This window comes from Cynocephalus volans, chromosome 2, assembly GCF_027409185.1.
Source record: "Cynocephalus volans isolate mCynVol1 chromosome 2, mCynVol1.pri, whole genome shotgun sequence".
Taxonomy (NCBI): domain Eukaryota; kingdom Metazoa; phylum Chordata; class Mammalia; order Dermoptera; family Cynocephalidae; genus Cynocephalus; species Cynocephalus volans.
In genome coordinates this window covers 54,837,476-54,851,859 of record NC_084461.1, presented here as the reverse complement: position 1 = coordinate 54,851,859, position 14,384 = coordinate 54,837,476, and the positions used below count along the sequence as shown (strand labels likewise).

The window sequence follows — 14,384 nt, the reverse complement described above, 5'->3', positions numbered from 1 at the left end:
TGATAGTCAGAAGCAATTACCTCAGCCATTATAGTAACCTCTTTGTTTGCCTATCCTTCCAGAGGCATAAGGAACACAAAGTGACCAGGTGGTAGTCTCAACTTCCAGTTTAGTGGAATAATTGTTATATGCCCTCGTAGAAGCATTTGTCCCTCTGGAACTAAGATCCACTGAAGAGCCTTCTCTTGTTTTGGACTGTATTCTATACTGGTAGCTTTTGGGGTCATTTGGTAAATGGGTCAGAGTAGTACACTAGATACATGTACATGTATCTGTACATGTTACATACAAAATCCAAAGAGGATCCCTGGACATTGTGCCTTTTTTCAATGGTAGGTGGTGGGATGTAGCACCTTATCTTTCACCTTGGAAGGGATATCTTGACATGCTATATACCACTGCACCCATAGATATTTCACTGAGGTGGAATGCCCCTGGATTTTTGTTTTATTTTCTTACTGTTAGAGGAAAACTCTAAATCAGGGATTGGACTTCTTAGAAAATGTAGTGGAAAGAATAAAGCCTCAAGCACTAGGCATATCTGGGGTTTGACTCCTATCTGTACCACTTGGTAGCTGTATGACTTTAGGAAAGCTAGTTAACTTCTTTTAACTCAAATTTTCTTGCCTATAAAATGGATGTGGTAATAGAAGTTTTTAAAGGTGAGAAGTGAGATAGTACATGCACCTTGATAATTACCTGGCATATACTCAGCATTGACAATTGTTAGTTCCTCCTTCTATTATTAAGAATCACCCATACAAATGTATAGATAATAGGCTGGCTGATTAGTTCAGTTGGTTAGAGAGTGGTGTTATAACACCAGTGTCAAGGGTTTGGATCCGCATATCAGCCAGCTGCAAAAAAAAAAAAAAAAAAAAAAAAGGTATGGATAGTAGGTGATTTTCAGTCTATAGCTGTCTCTGTCATTAGGTAGACATAATTGACTGTGGTGGTTTTAATAACTGTGTCAACTCGGCTAAGCTAGAATTATGTTTCCAGTATGCCTTTTCCCATAAGGCTCCACTGTAGTGGTTTTGTTCTGTGCCTTTTCTATGGGTCCAGTGGTGTATAGCATGGAAATAGTTTTTTTAGAATTTCCTTCCCTGTATGGTGCCAGGACGAATTTGTATGAGATTTGAAAGTCAGAAGCAAAACAGCTGTCATTATACACTGAAGGTCTTTGTGGTTAGAGGCAGTAAGAGGCTGATGCACAGGTTTTAGTTTGTCCTGTTCTTTCCTGATCCGTGTCTGACCAAGAACAGCCCCAGGCCCACCACTTGCCTTTGGCTATGGGTTAATAGAAGTAGTAGCTACACAGAAGCAATAGCTTTAATAGACCAGCTCCACTTTGTGGTCCTACTTCAACAGTTGGATTTGCTTAGCTTCCATGTTTCCTTGAAACCTCCCTTTCCTAATACTTCATGAGGACTTTTCTCTGATCCTCAAATTCTCCTTTTCAGACCCTTACTTTTCCAGCTCTTCCCAGAATTGTGTCAGGTCTAATTTCTACAATAAATTCATTATTGCATAATAAAGTACGCATAGTGGCTTTTCTTCCCTGATTGAGCCTTGACTGATACATTGATATTAGCCTGTATTGTCTAATACAGTTGCCAGCTATTAGCCACATGTACCTATTGAGCACTTGAAATGTGGCTAGTCTGAGTTGAGCTGTACTGTGTGTGTGAAGTTAATACTGGATTTTGAAGACTTAGTACAAAAGTAAGCATCTCATTAATTCAAAATATTTATATATTATGTTAAAATGAATATTTTGAATATTTTGGGTTAAAAACATTATTAAAATTAATTTTATCTGTATATTTTTACTTTTTTATGTGGCTACTAGAATATTTAAAATTACATATATGGCGCATGTGATACATCTCTGTGACAGTGCTGATCTAAGCCTTTTTCTGTTATATAGATACAACACCCTCCAAGGAGGATCTTCCTCTCTTTAACCACTACCTTATTACATCTGTGGTAGGTGTTTCTGCTGAAGGAGATAAATGTATTCCTAGATATCTAGAATTCTATCTAGGAATATTCATATGTCCCAGGAAGTGGGGTTAGGTGCAGTTGAAAAGTTGTATCAGTACTCTGCCTCTAATACATTATATAAGTTTATATGGACTAGTGGACTAGTCTAGAACTCAATTATTATAATTTTTTTCTATGAGAAAATATATTCAAAGTTCCAAAAAAAAAAAAAAAAAAAAAAAACCTTAGAAGGAAGACTTTGTAAAAATATTCTGTTTTTAGTTAGAGACTATTACTATATCAGGAAAACACCATAGAATTTGCTTTAAAATATTTTAGAGCCTATAAAGTATAAGCATTGAAATTTACTTCAGATATCAAAAAATGTCCTTATTATTACATTAAGAATTAATAGCCTTATGTTAAAAAAGTGATTGACTTAAAAAAATTACCTTTAATCTAGAAGAGCTCTTTAGTGAGCTTAAAGATAATGTAGTATGCTATCCTGAGGGTTATGACCAGAGATATAACTCAGTGATGTACTCTGACTGCATTTTATGATTTACTAGCTAGATTAATACATTTATGATACTTTTATATGAATTCATAACTGTACGAAATAGGAGTCTCCTTTTTGCCCCGAATTGATATGAAATGACATGTAGTATATACGCTATACCTAAAAAACACGAGTGCAAAAAATTAAGAGCACTATTTTAGATTGAATTTATGGTAATAAAAGTCTTCTGTATGTTAAACACTATGAGAAATAACACTGTAATTCAAATTTTTAAGTATCATCAATATTATTTATAATTTTAAGAAAATTAATGAATGCCAAAATTGATAGCAAACATTTATTTCATTGAACACAAAACTTGCTGGATAACAGATTTAGAAAATCATACTCCTCAGCCTTCTGAGTAATTTTGTAAATTTAGCATAAGACATGCTTTTGCTTTAAGTTCTCAGTAAGATGATTTTTTTGGTGTAGCCGTGTGTCAGTAGCCATGTACTATGAATTTACTAAATCTATGGTTAAAACAAAGTGGGACCCATGACAAAATATAAACAGACTTTCATTCTGTAGGCTAGAAAACTTGACCTGTAATCCAATTGTGCCTGATGGCCCAGTAAATGGATCAATTCTTTGCTTTACTATGGCTATAAGCTTAAGGGATTATGACATTTAATTAGTGGTAATTAAGGATTCTAGTTGTTGTCCATAAACAATAAATGTATTTATATCTCATTAATATCTTTTTAAAAATAAGACCTTTTCTGTGGCTCTTTCAAAAGGTAAGTTTTTAAATGAGGGGAAGGAAAAGAAACACATTTATTGAGTGCTTGCTTTCATTAGCATTATCTCTTTTCATCCAAAATACTATTTTTTTCTTTATTATAAATGAAGAAACAAAATAAAAGGGATTAAATAGCTTGCTCATTATCCAATAGTTGGTAAATATTGCCTTGTCTTTGCACACACCTTTTATTAAAGAACTTTTCTATCTGTTCTCTAATTTTCTTGTGAATTGAATTTTATCCCAGCAGTAAGGCTGTGAAGGTCTGTTTTATTATGCATAATTCTATATGTGAGGAAAATGAGGAAAACAAAGTTAAGCAAATTTTAGTCATATAACCTTGGATGACAATCAGGTGTATTGATTTTTGCAATTATAATGTATAGTAAGAATTAGAGGTAAGCAGAAATGCCATAGTATATATTTTCTTTCCTGTTGCCAGATGTGGTATTATAATTTTACACTTATTCTATTCGAATAGATCCTAGATATATGAAGACCAAAGGGTGGGTAATGAGGGAAAATAGAAAAAAGTGGGGAAATAGATTTTTTTATATATAAAAAAAGCAAAAGTTTGAATTACAGATTTTAAATAAACTACTGATGTATTACTACCTAGACTTTATTTTTGTTTGCATTTTTCCCTCAAAGATTTTATTGAAGTATATTATATATACAGGAAAGTAAACATATCATAAATGTATGGTTTCAAACATCTTCACAAATTAAGTCAGTATGTAACCAGCACCCAAATAAACATACACACTTCCCAGCACCCCTGATATTCCCTTCATACTCCCAGTTATTAATCCCCCTCAAGGGTAACCACTTATAACCTCTAACTTTTAATGTACGGGCTGTTATTGCATTGTATTTTATATTAGAATAAAGCAGTATGTACTCTGTGTCTGGTCTTCTTTCTGAATATTACATTTAAAAAATTCATCCATACCAATGTGTACAGTTGAAATTTTAAAAAACAGTTGTTATCTTCTTGTTGATTTAAAACACAGTTTATTAATTCATTCTACTGCTTGTGGACATTTCGGTAGTTTTCATTTTGGATCTACTAGAAATAATCAGTGGCAGGCTGTTCATTTTGTGAAATGAGCAAACAAATGACCAGACCAAAGGGCACAGAAACAAGATTTAAGAGAAAGTGTCTCATGCTTTTTATCTTCATCTATATCCCAATTCTTCACATTTTAGCAGACCTATTCTCATAGGAAAGAAGGCTATCTGAGGGCATTTGGCATCAATCTTCTGTTTACCTTTACACAGAGGTTCCTACTTTAGTACTTGGGTACTACAGGTCTATATTTTATTTTTTAAAGATAATTTATTACATAAATGTGGGGTACAAAGTTGACTTTCAGTCGTTGTGTACAATGTGTGATGGTCAGATCAGGATGGTTCGCTTATTCATCATGACGACAGGGGATCCTTGGTGTCTGTTGACCAACTTCTTGTTACCCCTCCCCCCTCTCCTTTTCCACCTCTAGTAGCCACAGTTCTTTTCTCTCCTTCTGAAAGTTCAACGTATTATTGTGATTGTTGTTTATTTATTTCTTTCTGTCTGTCTCTATTGTTTGTTTATTTATGGATTCAGCTCCCACTTACACATGAGAACATGCGGTATTTCTCTTTCTGTACCAAGGTTGTTTCACTTAGCATAATTTTCTCCAGGCTCATTCATATTGCTGCAAATGGCAGAATTTCATTCTTTTCTAAGGATGAGTAGTATTCCGTTGTGTATATGTGCCACATTTTCCTTATCCAGTCATCTGTTAATGGACATTTAGGTTGGTTACATATCTTGGCTATTGTAAATAGATCTGTGATGACCGTGGGAGTGCAGGTATCCCTTTGACATGATGATTTCCATTCTTTTGGGTATACACCCAGAAGTGGGATTGCAGGTCATATGGTAGTTCTATCTGTAGTTGTTTCAGAAACCTCCATACTGTTTCTCATAATGGCTGTACTATTTTATAGTACCACCAACGGTGTAGGAGGCTTACCCCTTCTCTATATCCTCTCCAACATTTGTTTTTCTTGGTCTTTTTAATAACTGGCCAGTCCAACTGGGGTGAGATGAAATCTCAATGTGGTTTTGATTTGCATTTCCTGATGATTTGTGATGTCTAGCATTTTTTCATGTACCTGTTGGCCATTTGTAATCTTCCTTTGAAAAATGTCTATTCAGCACCTTTGTCCATTTTTTAATTGCATTTTATTCTTTTTTTCTCTTTTATAGTGAAGTTGATTGAATTCCTTGTATATTCGTTATATTAATCCCTTGTTGAATGCATAGTTTGTAAATATCTTCTCCCATTCTGTAGGTTGTCTTTGCACTCTGTTGATAGTTTCCTTTGCTGGGCAGAGGCTTTTTAGTTTGATGTAATCCCTTTTTTTCTTTTGTTGCTTGAGCTTTTAGGGTCTTATTCATGATGTCTTTGTCCAGTCCCATGTCCTGAAGTGTTTTCCCTATCTTTTCATCTAGGAGTTTTATAGTTTCAGGTCTTATACTTAAATATTTATTTTGAGTTGGTTTTGGTTTATGGTGAGAGGAATGGATCTAGTTTCTTTCTTCTACAAATGGACATCCAGTTTTCCCAGCACCATTTACTGAAGAGGCTGTCCCTTCCCCAATGTATGTTCTTGGTTTCTTTGTCAAAGATCAGTTTGCTGTAAGTATTTCTGGGTCTCTATTCTGTTCCATTGGTCCATGTGTCTGTTTTTCTGCCAGTACCATGCTGTTTTGGTTGCTATAGCTTTGTAGTATAGTGTGAAGTCAAGTAGTGTAATGTAGTCTGTTTTATTTTGGCTCAGGATTGCTTTGGCTCTTTGGGAGCTTTTTTTGTTCCATATGAACTTTAGGATTTTTTTTTTCTATTTTTGTGAAGAATGTCATTGGTATTTTGATGGGGATTGCAATGAATCTGTATCTTTCTTCGGGTAGTATGGACATTTTCACAATGTTAATTCTTCTAATCCATGAACGAGGAATGTCTTTCCATCTTTTTGTGTCCTCTTTCTTTCAGTAGGGTTTTGTAGTTCTCATTGTACAGGTCTTTCATCTCTTTGGTTACATTTATTCCTAAATATTTTATTATTTTGGTATCTATTGTAAATGGGTTTGCTTTCTTTTTCTGCTTGTTTGTTGTTGGTGTATAAGAATGCTACTGATTTTTGTGTATTAATTTTTTATCCTGCAACTTTACTGAATTTGTTTATGAGCTCTAGGAGTTTTTTGGTAGAGGTTATGCACTACCATGGATTTTCCACTCAGCTAGTCTGCCTGCTCACCTGCGGGGGAGCATGTGCTGAGTGAGTTCGGATGTGGGTCCCAAAAAGAAAAGGGGCACTCCCTCAAGGTTAGGGAGTTTGTGGTGTCAGTGGGAATAGCTGGGGTTTGTGGTGTCAGTGGGAATAGCTGGGGTCTTTTCCAGCTTACCTTCTCTCTGTCTGGTTCTAGGCCAGTCCCTGTAGCGGGGCTGAGGCTGGATGCCTTGTTCTGCCCTTTATGGTGCTGTTCTCTTCTTCCATGCTTCACAATAATTTCCTCAGTCTCTTGGTGCTCTGCACCATGTTTCCTCAGGGTCCAGTCAAAACTTACTTGTTTGTCTCTGTTGTGGTCTCTTTTTATGTGAGGGGACTAGTGCCAGACCTCTCTAGTTGGCCATCTTGGGGAAAAAAACCCTGAGATCAAGTTACGATCAAGACAAATGCCAGATAGTGTCCTGCAGATATTAAGAATTTTTTAATTAATATAAGCCATTCAGAAGACAATTAGAATATCCATTTAGAATGCTCCTCCAGATTCTGCTTTCTTTTTTTTTTTAAGGGCATTATATTTATTTAAGGGTATTATATATATTTGTATTTAGTTTAGTTTATAGATACAGATCTACAAACTGATACATATCACTGACTTGACTAACATATATACAGGGAATCAACTTTGTTTCTCTGAGAAATCTGTATTTATAATAATTATGTATTTACTTTAAGTTACATATAATTAAAATCAACTTTTAGAGTAATTTAGGAATGAACGAAGACATATTTACTAGAGCATATAATCCAGGAGTTGTCTGGGAAATGGCTGCAATTTGTTTGACAGTTCTTAAAATATTCCTCCCCTGCCGCCCCATCCCCCCGATTCAATATGAGTTTTGTTAATTTCTCAATCTTAATATGTATATTAAGAGGGCTGACATTTTCCCTTATAGCTTATCTTTGAGTAATAAATTAGTGATCATAAATATCCATTTATGAGCAGTAATTTATCTCTGTATTTCTAAATTGTATTTAGTTTTCTGCCTTTTAGATTTGATGATGTCTAATATATATTATTATTTTCTTTCACAGATAAATCTGTACTATTCTTCCATATTTCTTAGAACATGACATACCATCAATCCAGTGCTTTTATTAAAACACACTTAGTATTTAGGCCAAATTTTTGCTTTTCATAGACTGAACTCTAAGCCCAAGCCATCTCAATTTTTTTTGGGGTGGTGGTAGTATTTATAGGGCCATGAGACATTCACTGATTTTATGTAAAAACATGCTTACTGAATTATCAGATATATGACATCATAGTGTAGAAATGTTGGATTAGCAGTTCATAATCAAAACTTTTGTTCTAGATTTCACAAAGACATCTGAATAACTGAATAAATAAGCTTATATCTCTTTCTGCTTCAGTTTTCACACTGTTGAAATTGATACTTGCCCCAATTCCTTCCCACATTGAAGTAAATTGAATCTCCTTTATTTTTCAGTAAGAATTGTAAAGATTACTGTAATTATAAGTACAAATAAATGTCAGTTTTTCTTTCTATAAATACATTAGCTTATTTCCAACAATTCTTTATTCCAGACATTAAATAACAATGACAATAAAAAAATCTAAAAGCCACTCTTTATTGCACATTTAAAATATATTTGACACTCTTCTAGTTAAATGAATCACTAAATTCATTACATTTGGACATGCATTGCTCTTTTAGACTACTGAAAGTCAGTAAATTTTTTTTTTTAAATTTCTTAAGGTGATCCATTCTACAATTTGGAAAGTGTTAATACAGTTCTCTAAAGTGTCTATTGGTGGGAGTTAGTCTCGTAGTTTGTTTGTATTTACTATCCTCTTGCTTATAATTAAAAATGTTGCACTAAAGCTATTATTTAGCTCTGCACAAATATGGTGGTCAGTTTTACTGGTAATAGAAGGGAACATAATTAGAGATAATTGGAAACTGAAACTGAATATACCCTGTTAGATTAGTTCCCCCAAAATATAGTTTATTTTTAATTGATATAATTTGCCTGAGAATAAGTGGTGATTGGCTAAATATTTTATCAATGAAGGTACTATCTACTCAGATTATTATTTCATTTTATATTTTTACTATTTTTAAGTGGTGGGAAAACATGTCTTTACAATAAAAATAAGTATAAAAGTGATATTGTAAACTGAGAGTCCCAAATCCTAAACCAAGAAGAATCATAAAACTAATACTCACAGTGCATTGTTGCTAAATGCTGGATAGACTAGCTCTTGAATAAAATTTAGTTTCTTATATGAAAAACATTGATAAATAAGTCCATTATTCTCAGGCTTTCTATAAACACCAACAATTTATACAATGCAACATTATAAAAACTTCAAAGCACATTTAAAAAATGTTTAAGCAATTGTTATTTACATAATTTGATTGTTCAACTCTAGTAAGTTATGAAAATTCCTAAAACGGAAAGAAAAAATAGCAAAGAAAGCAGAAAACAACAAATCCAATGACCCAGTTCACGGAATAAATGTAGATGATCACCATATCCATATCAAACCACCATCCACGGCTATCATCCTCAAAGTGCAGGTAATCCATCCTGTGTGCACCATGTGGGAACTGCCTTCTTGTAACTGGAGCTGCACGTCTGTGGAAACCTAGAAGATGTATGAATATATGATTTTAAAGCTCATTAAATTTAGTTAAGTGCTCAGAAAGGAAGCTGAATTATGAACACAGGTCCCATGCACATATCTTGGTTTCACTGAGTGGTATGTTGTATTCCTGACAGTTTTTGCAATGATACACAACTGTCAGAAGTCTCTGCTAGTTCAGGGTGGTAAGGACAGAGACAGTAAAGTTAGCAAAGAGCATGGGATATGGAACCAAGAGACTAGCCTTGTTCTGTCACTCACCTGAGGAAATATTTATCTTTTTGGGTCTATATTATCTGATCATTTCAAAAATTTGTGAGGATCAAATGTAGTTATTTTGACATGAGAACATTTTCTAAACTTGAACTCCACTCATGTTTTATTTTCATAACTACTGTTACAACTACTGTTTGTAACTTTTGATCACCAATTTAATCTTGTACCTTGAAAATTCCATTTAGTCCAGTTATTTGAGCAAAATTCCCTGAGAAAAATGTCTCTTATCTGTGTTGTCATTGAATAAACTGGACAGACAGACATAATGGTACTCCTTTGAAAAAATTTAGCATTAATTTTAATAAATTTCAAAGCATGGGCCTACTTAAGGATATTCATTGGCACATAAAAAGCAAATCTTGAAAGTAAACTACAGTCTACTTTTTACTAAATAAATATGACATTTCTGAGAAATATTGCAGTTCATGAAATGCTGGGTTTTTTTCCCTTTGTATATTTACATGCTAATTATTACAGCTTGAGTATAAACTTATCAAATGGCAACCTGTTTTTGTTGGGTGACCAATATATAACACCAAATGCATTTAAAAAACAAAATTCAATTTCCTAAAGACTGATAATCTCACAATCTTTTTTCTTTTTACTTATTTACTGCCTACCTTAAGTATTTATGTGTTTATTAGTGTTAGAGAATGGGGATAGCACAATAAACTAAGGGAAAAAAGCTGTAATTCTGGTACTTGCTAGCAACTCTGGTGATATAGGTTCTGTGAGGCTCTAGCTTGAAGAAAATTCTGGTTCATCCAGTTTAACAATTGAGTAATGTTACGTATTATGCTGTAGATCAGGCTGCTTATTCTGACAGCAAGGTTGTACTCACCTGGATATTAGTATGGTCATTTAAAGTCAAACCTCTTTTGTTTTTTGGGGGGGAGGCAGGCAAGATGGCCAACTAGGGCCACCTGTACTCATCCACCCCACAAAAAAAGGACCTAAATAATGAATATCCAACCATATCTTGATGGTAGTGCCTGGGAAAATATACTAGAGAGCACCAGAATAGCAGCAAAACCCCTCTGAAATGTGAAAGCCCAGGATACCAACACAGAGAGGGGAACAAGGCACCTTCCCTTTGCCACACCATCTACCCAGCCAGATGGGCTCAGAGTCAGGGAGGACTTCCTATGGGGAAAAGGTAAGCTAGAGAACCCCAGGGGTCCCTATAGCTGCCATAGACACCAGAAGTTTTTGCTATAAAAGAGTCCTCCAGATCCCACAAGCCCCAAATCCAGGTTGGAAAACTGGATTTGGAGTCCACATGGCAGTATTGCTCCAGAGTGGAAACTCACATAGTGCACCTGCCCCACCTGTGTCTTAAAGTGCTGCAGCAGGGAGCCATCTTCAAACCAGATTCACTGCTGGAGTGTATCTGATCATGGGGGCCAATGCCACCACTTCTCTTTATCCCTGAGGATCTGTCATCATATCACTGCCTCTACTGGGGTGCCTACACTGTTGCAGCCCCAGCTGCATGGAGCTTGGGCCTGAAAGAGTGACCAGAATCCTGTGTCCAAACCCATGTGGTACCCCATAGCCCCACAGGAGATAGGGCAGACTAGTGTCATGGAAAAATCACTGCATGACCAGCCAACCCTTGTACCAGTATGGTGTGATCTAGCACCAAGCCTAATACTAGGTGCAACACTGTCCTCATCCTCTGAGACACTACTACACTTCCAGCTTGCCCATGTGCAGTTCAACAGTAGGCTCAATAGTGGCTCTGCCTCCCTGAAGTCATGAAAGTACAGCCCACAAGTCAGGAGTAACTGTGACTGGCCCCAACAGCAGGCCCTGTCATGGTCCTGCTTCCTGGAGGATCTGTGCTGCAGCCCATTGGCCCATGCTGACAGCATCTACCCCCAACACAAGACCAGCTACATCCCTGCCTCATGAAGACACCACTGCACTTCCAGCCTGCATGCTGTGCCTGCATCTTGTCCAACAGGCTCTGAAGTGGCCCCAGCTTCCTGAAGACATCACAGCACAACCCACTAGCTGGCAGCACCAAGAATACTATACTTGGCGAAGATATCCTTTAAAAATGAAGGAGAAGTAAGGTTTTTCTTATTTCAAACAAAAACTGAAGGAATACATCACTACAAGATCAGGCCTACAAGAAATGCTAAGGAAGTCTTACCTCTGGGAGCAAAATAATGATAACTACTCTCATAAAACATGTGAAAGTAGAAAACTCACTAGTAGAACAGATACACAAATGAGAAAAAGAAAGGAATCAAACCTTAACAGTACAGAAAACTACCAAATTGTAAAAATAAACAATCAGAGAGGAAGAAAGGAAGAAAGGACATACAAAACAGACAAAAAAAAAAAAATCCAAAAAATGATAGTAATAAGTCCCCAGATATTAATAATAACATTGAATGTAATGGATTAAATTCCCTAATTGAAATGCACAGACTGGCTGAATGTATATTTTAAAAAATCCAATTATATGCTGCCTACAAGAAACTCACTTCACTTATAAAGACACACATAGACTGAAAAAGAAGGGATGAAAAAAGATATTCCATGCAAATAGAAGCCCAAAGTGAGCAGGAGTAGTGATACTTATATCAAATAAAACAGACTTTAAACCAAAAACAGTAGAAACAAAGAAAGATATTACATAATAATAAATGGATTAATTCAACAAGAAAGTATAACAATTTTAAATATATCCACACCTAACACCAAAGCGGATTTTTTAAGCAAATACTATCAGATCTAAAGAGAGCGATAGACACCAATACAATAGTAGTTGGGGATTTTTAACATCCCACTCTCAGCACTGGACAGATTATCTAGACAGAAATCAACAAAGAAAAATCAGAAGTAAACTGCACTATAGACCAAATGGACCTAACAGACATCTATATCCAACAGAGGCAGAATGCACATTTTAAATATCAGCACATGGGACATTCTCCAAAATTGGCCATATCTTAGGTTACAAAACAAGTCTTAACAGGTTTAAAAAAATTCAAAATCATATCAAGTATCTTTTCTGACCACAATGGAATAAAACTAGAAATCAATTACAAGGGGAATTTTGGAAACACTATAAATAAAAGGAAATTAAACAACTCTTGAACAACCAATGAGTCAAAGAATAAATTAAGGAGGAAATTAAAAGTTTCTCAAAACAAATGAAGATAGAAGCACATACCAAACTCTACTGAATATAGCAAAAGCAGTACTAAGAGGAAAGCAATAAATGCCTTCATCAGAAAAAAAAGAAGAGAAAAATTTCAAGTTAACAACCTAAGAATGTACCTCAAGAAACTAGAAAAGCATGAATAAACCAATCTCAAGGTAAGTAAAATAAAGGAAATGATAAAATTCTGAGCAGAAACAGATAAAATTGAGACAATAAAAACAATATGAAAGACTGATGAAACAAAAAGTTGGCTTTTTGAGAAGATAAACAAAATCAACAAGCCATTAACTAGATTAATAATGGAAAAAAGAGAGAAAAGATCCAGATGAAGTCAGAAATGAAAAAGAAGACATTAAAACTGATACCCCAGAAATATAAAGAATCATTAGAGGCTGTGATGAACAACTATATGCCCCAATACTGAAAATCTAGAGGAAATGCATAAATTTTTGGACACATATCACCTACCAAAATTAAATGAAGAGGAAATAAAGAAAACCTAAACAGACTAAGTATGAGCGATGAGACTGAATCAGTAATAAAAAGTCTCCCAACAAAGGAAAGCCCAGGACCAGATGGCTTCACTGCTGAATTCTAAATTCTACTGAACTATTAAAGAAGAACTAATACTAATCCTTCTCAAACAATTTTAAAAAATTGAAGTAGAAGGAATTCTTCCAAATTTATTCTATGAGGCCATCATCACCCTAATACCAAAATTAGACAAAGACCTAACAAAAAAAGAAAACTACAGGCCAATATCCTTGATGAGCACAGATGCAAAAATCCTCCACAAAATATTAGCAAATCATATTTAACAGCACATCCAAAAAATTATCAATCACAATCAAGTGGGATTTATCACAAGAATGTGAGTATGGTTCACACAAATCAATAAACATGATACACCACATCAACAGAATGAAGGACAAAAACAATATGATCATTTCAATTACCACAGAAAAGTATTTGATAAAATTCAACATCCCTTCCTGATAAAAACTCTCAACAAACTAGGTATAGAAGGAACATAGTTCAACAAAATAAAGGACATATATGACAAACCCTAACATCATACTGAGTGAGGAAAGCTCTCAGTTTTTCTGCTAAGAACTGGAACAAGACAAGGATGCTCTCTTTCACCACTCTTACTCAATACAGTACTGGAAGTTCTAGCTAGAACAACTTAACAAGAAGTAAAGGGCATCCAAATTGGAGAAGAGAAAGTTAAATTGTCGCTGTTTGCAAATGACATGATCTATTATCTAGAAAAACCGGAAGACTCCACCAAAAACCTCTTTAGAGCTGGTAAATTTAGTAAAGTTGCAGGATACTGACAAAATCAATACACAAAAATCAGGAGCATTTATATACACCAGCAATGAACTAACTGAAAAAGAAATTACAAAGGCAATCCTATTTATAATAGCTACAAAAATAAGTAAAATACCTAGGAATAAATTTACCCAAGGAGGTGAAAGATCTCTACAATAAAAATTATAAAACACCGATGAAAGAAATTCAAGAGGACATAACAACATGGAAAGACATCTCATGCTCATGGATTGAAAGAATCGATATAGTTAAAATGGTCATACAACCCAAAGTGATCTGCAGATATAATCCAATCCCTATCAAAATACCAATGACATTCTTCACAGAAATAGAATAAACAGTCCTAAAACTCATATGG

The 14,384-nt window shown here is 34.8% G+C and overlaps 1 protein-coding gene across 5 annotated transcripts in view; it reads right to left on the bottom strand.

The window, feature by feature from the left end:
- Positions 1-8,994: 8,994 nt before the first annotated feature.
- Positions 8,995-14,384, bottom strand: part of RNF180 (ring finger protein 180) — a 247,587-nt gene continuing 242,197 nt past the window's right edge. For all 5 annotated transcript variants that reach the window (XM_063086191.1, XM_063086192.1, XM_063086195.1 and 2 more), the window contains one exon: positions 8,995-9,240. In XM_063086191.1, the coding sequence (XP_062942261.1) occupies positions 9,041-9,240 (200 nt within the window). In that variant the 3' untranslated portion in view covers positions 8,995-9,040. The remainder of the gene's footprint in view (positions 9,241-14,384) is intronic.